At 43.6% G+C, this 5,009-nt stretch overlaps 1 protein-coding gene across 1 annotated transcript; it reads right to left on the bottom strand.

Moving 5' to 3' along the window:
• Nucleotides 1–1,432: 1,432 nt before the first annotated feature.
• On the bottom strand, nt 1,433–3,845 carry LOC109643578 (cerebellin-1). Its single transcript, XM_020108740.2, has 3 exons — nt 3,390–3,845; nt 1,907–2,026; nt 1,433–1,777 (listed from the first exon to the last, which is right to left on the bottom strand). Exons 1-3 carry the CDS (start codon nt 3,693–3,695, stop codon nt 1,580–1,582), a joined length of 624 nt encoding a protein of 207 aa, XP_019964299.1. The 5' UTR covers nt 3,696–3,845; the 3' UTR covers nt 1,433–1,579.
• Between the last annotated feature and the right edge of the window lie 1,164 nt (nt 3,846–5,009).

Below are 5,009 nucleotides of genomic sequence, written 5' to 3'. Positions count from 1 at the left end.
TATCATGAACAAGTTTGAATCTATGATAAGTGTGTAAGACATTTTGTGGTTAATGTAATTATAAACTTGACGTAGCTTCAATGAAATTTTAAATTCAAAGACCTGAAACAACCATGAATTGAAGAGAAACACATCCTTTCAATAAGAATCAACTAGAATTAACTAAATTAGGATAAATATCTAAATCTACAAAAACACAACTGAACTGAATGGATATGAACGTGTCATGGAAACGACTTCATCTTTGTTGGCGTTGGAGTTTTTCCTGTATTCTACAAAGAGCGATATTTGCTTCAAGGTCTTTACGTAGTTTTGGACTCTGGAGATTTTTGGCCGTCGAGACACGAATCAGCAAAGTGCTAACACAGAACTCTGCTGTGCACCGGGGCGTTGAGAATAATCCACAGAGACGGTCCGGTGTGAACTCACCGGGCCTCTGGCACCGAAACCTTTCCTCCACTGCCAGTTCTCCATCTGCCACCGGATCCACCGCAGAGAGACGCACCATCGCTGTGCGTCACTGAGGACGACAAGCTCTCATATAGATATTTATGTTTGGTTTGAGGATTTCAATAAAGCTGCTATTTTAATGGGTTGAAATGTTTTTACCTGATTCTGGTGCAAGACTTCACGTATGGACGCTTTCTTGATCATAGGTCGTCCGATATCCTCAACGCTCCTCTGGGGCCACACGTTGAGGATACCTGCTGTTTAAGGAACAACCGTCCGTCTGCGTCAGGGGATTTATAGAGCGCATGAAAAGAAGAGCAGAGGTCGTTTGGAGGCCACAATAGTTTGAGTTTCATTTATCAAGGACATGTGATTAGCGCGTATCCTCGTCGCAAGACGATTTGACGATGTTATCTATCTAATCTAATTTTTAAAAAACAGCTCAGACTCTTTTTAATCACCCAAAGTGAGAAACGTTTTTAATAAAAGCTCATAAGAGGAGTCACAACATGAACGTGAAATGAAACGTGAAACTTTATCATTTTGACTTTTTGGACGATGCCGATCTGGGCGAAGCTGACTATCATCGTACTCCTCCACTAACCGAGACATGTTGAATATCTGTGTGCTGCAGACTGAAGTAGAATTAGCTAAAGCAAAGGTTTTCAAAATCCTGTCCATGAAATCATAGAGAGACTTTCCACAGGAGAACATGCCTGAGAGTTTTCTTCAGTGCCAAAGTTGTCCTGGGATAGTTTCCTGTGCACCCATGTGTACATATATACAGATAATATAATATAAGAGTAGGAGAACAGACACAATCATTTTTCTTTACTGCCACAAACGTTTGCTACATCACATTTTTCATGCATTGAGTGAAAATCACAAACCTCCGACAGGCCGGAACCTGTTGTTGACACACCACAGTACTTAGACCACAATAAAAAGCACAGTAAGCCACATGAGTGCAACACAAATGGAAATTACATTCAGGATTATTTGCTGCAACGTGAATTCACCCATCTGATGCAGATAAAGATGCATCAAACAACACTTACTGATGCTTCCTCCTTTATTTCAGAAAGTAACCCTTCCCCCCAAATCATGGGCAGCCTGAGCTAAGACCTCCCTACAAAGAGAACACCAGAAAGCCGGAGAACGTGGAGTACTTCCACCCGCCCATCAGGTTCCCCCTCTCCAGCTTGAGGGAAGCCTTGTCTCCTCTCTCCATCATCACCAGCCCGGCGTTGGTGGCAGCTTCCCTCGTCACATCCTGGTCACCAGCGAAGGCCGAGATCACCGGCCAGCCGTTGAGAACCAGACTCACCTGAGCAGAGCAGGTGAGACGACAGAGCAGTTCAGCAGTGAAGACAGAAAACGAGATGAGGTTATGCATCACTTCGAGTTGTTTTAGGTTTTAACTTACTAAAGGATTCTTTTAATCTGTCGTTCTTACTTGTATTGTCTGCCGGTTGTAGACTTTGACCACGTGAAAGCTGAAACTGTAGACGCCTTTTCTGGGGGCAACAAAGATACTCCTCGCTGGGTCAAAATGGCTGCCAACGTTTACCAAGATCTATAAAACAAAATGATGATAAGATGTAGACGGAAAAAAAAAAGCAACAGAGCAAAGAAAATATATTGTTTTTGTTTTTGATTGATGGGGAAAGGGTGGATGGGAACAAAGTGTTCTACTCGGTGCAGTATCGCTATTGCAAAACTTGTGCATGGGCATGTGCTGGATTGTACCTGACGCTGTTGATGATAGCGATCAGTACAAGACAACATAGCAATGACTCAGATCCTGATATTTGTTATTGGATGCCGTCGTTGGCAAAAGACCAGTGAACTTTCTGCATGAACAGTGTGATCAGGGACTGACGGCAGCAGCTGTCTGTCCACCCAGTATCCCTGTTGAAATCAAGGTTAGCACGCATGTGACCTTCAGATAAAGTCCTGTCATGCGTTTATCAGTGGCTCTGCAGTCACGGTCCACAACCTCTGACCCTGTGCACCAGAGGAGCTCAGGCGTCAAATGGCACGGCCTGTTTTTCTAATGTCAAACCGCTTCTGCTGATTGTCTTCTACGTTTTAACAGCTACTTCGAACCGTGCAATATAAATAAAAATATCATCATCAAAATTTCTTTACAAGTGTTGGACGGCTGCCATCGAACTCTGTGCAGGCCAGAGAGATCCCCTGGTGAATGAATCCTCTTTCATCAGAGCCGATAGATTCATAGGCAGGTTTGGGACGTCATCATGGATGTGTTGACGTATGGACGTGAGCATGTAGCTAACAAACCGCTCGCCTTGACTTCAACAACTCTTGCAGCCTTTGCTTCATTTAACGTTAACTGTATCGGACTATCTACTGCGAATGTGCATCTGTGGTTTAGGAATCTCAGCGTGGCTCAAAAGGATGACTCACAGGCACCCGCATGAAAACACAATGTTCTCAGGTGGCATGTGGCATGACAAAAAAATGATACATATCTTCACCCACATCCATCGTGCTTGTGTTGGTTTGTGGTTAAGGCAAGGCCACACACATTCCAGATGTGATGTGCTTCACTTCTGCTCCACATTGAGCCGAGGACAAGTGACTTACCTCAGCTGCGAGGCCGATCTTATCCCCATCACCAGCGTGCATTAAATCCCTGCTGCCAAGATTTTTTGTGCAAAATCTTTGTAGAGAGGTGAAGCTGGATGTGGCAGCAGATGACGGATGTAATGTGTAATTTTTTAAATCATTGTTTTTGCTGCGGGAAAGATGACAATCCAGACGGGGGGGTCAAAAGTAGTTTTGTTTATGTTAACCTCGTCATGTTGGTGTTGATTTGTGATCTTATTGGTTTAAACGGAACATTTATTTCTTTACATCACTTCAAGGCTGCTCAACCGATCATAGCGTGCTGTGGTCAGCCTGGTGAAACCCACCTGGTCAAAGTAGATGGTCATGGTGCGGTTGCTCATCTCTGAGGGCTCGTGGTTCGTGTTGCGGATGGCTGAAAACGCCACCCGCCCAGTCCCTGACCTCACCGACATGCCCAGAGCGTTACCTGACGGCTCGGCGGAGGGGGAGGAGTCGCACACCACCAGACACTTTCCCTCCAACACGATCGGCTCTGTGTCATTCTGGCAACTGACGTCTGAGGGCCCCCGGTGAACCAGGAGCAGCAGTCCAAGGAAAAAGGCCGAGCGGGCAGTGAGATATGGTGCAGAGGGAAGGCATGGGCAAGGCATAGCTCCAGATGAGAACGAGCTCTTTGTCTTTGCCGGCGTTTATTCACCAGAACAGTGACAGTGTCTGCAGCGAGTGAGACATTAAGTGATTTTATAATCCGTCAGTAACAGTCGTGCAAACGTGGAGACTCTCTGGAGAACAGAATATCAGTTGCCACCAACTTCCAGGTGACTTCCCAAGAACAGACAGGATGTTCTTTTATGCACAGTTAAACTGAAGGTTATCCAGGTCCTCAGCACTCAGCTGTAACAGCCATCAGCCAGATGGATGATGACAGAGTCCAAACCGGTTTGGAGAGCTGTCAAGACTTCAGGCCTGTTTGAAACAACCGACAAAATGACACGACTGAGGCTTCAGTTTCAGAGGAATGCTGATTTATGAGAGTAAACGCAAGAAAACAGAAAAAGCACACGTGCAGTCCCTACACATGTTTTTAACCTCAGCGGAGGAGGATTTGTTTTTGTCTGCGTTAGTCGTTTGTCTGCTAGTTAGCAGGATTATGCTCAAACTACTGGATTGCTGCAAAACCTGGTGGAGGGACGTGGTCAGGACAGAACCCATCAGAAAACAATTTAACGGATCTTGATGAAAATAAATGATATTTATTTAAATGTGGTTTCATGAAGTTGTTCTCACCGTGACAAGTGCAGTTGAGGTTCTAATAGACGTGTTTTGGCACCATGTGTGAAGCTATACGCAGAAAATAATTAGTCGCATGTGTGTATAGTAAGTTTCACTATATTGCATTTATAAGTATTGAGGTCAGATACATCCATGTATTTAACTGGGTCGGCATTCAGTTAATAAAACATATGAACAAGGTCAATGAGGGAGAACATTCCTGGAAACCTACAGAACCTCTGTAGAGAATACGTTTAAAAGTTCATATGCACGCACTGCTTTAAAGCAAATGTGTATTTCTGCATATAATAATAATAACATTCATGATAATGATGAAATAATAAGGATGATATAATAATGATTCCATTAAGTTGAATCCGTCCAGTAAATAACAAACAAACTCACATGAAAATATTATCACCCGACAACACAACACAGGACTCCTGAAGGTTAATCCACAAAACAAGGTTTAACATTTGTTCGTTGTATATTTATATATATATATATTTATATAAGTATTGAAGTGTTGAAGTCACTAGACTGACAACTGACACAATGACACGACTGAGGCTTCAGTTTCAGAGGAATGCTGATTTATGAGAGTAAACGCAAGAAAACAGAAAAAGCACACGTGCGGTCCCTACACATGTTTTTAACCTCTGCGGAGGAGGATTAGTTTTTGTCTGCGTTAT

The sequence above is a fragment of the Paralichthys olivaceus genome, chromosome 22 (assembly GCF_024713975.1).
Source record: "Paralichthys olivaceus isolate ysfri-2021 chromosome 22, ASM2471397v2, whole genome shotgun sequence".
NCBI classification, from domain to species: Eukaryota; Metazoa; Chordata; class Actinopteri; order Pleuronectiformes; family Paralichthyidae; genus Paralichthys; species Paralichthys olivaceus.
Note: the sequence above shows the minus strand (reverse complement) of the source record. Positions and strands in the feature narration are given on the sequence as shown.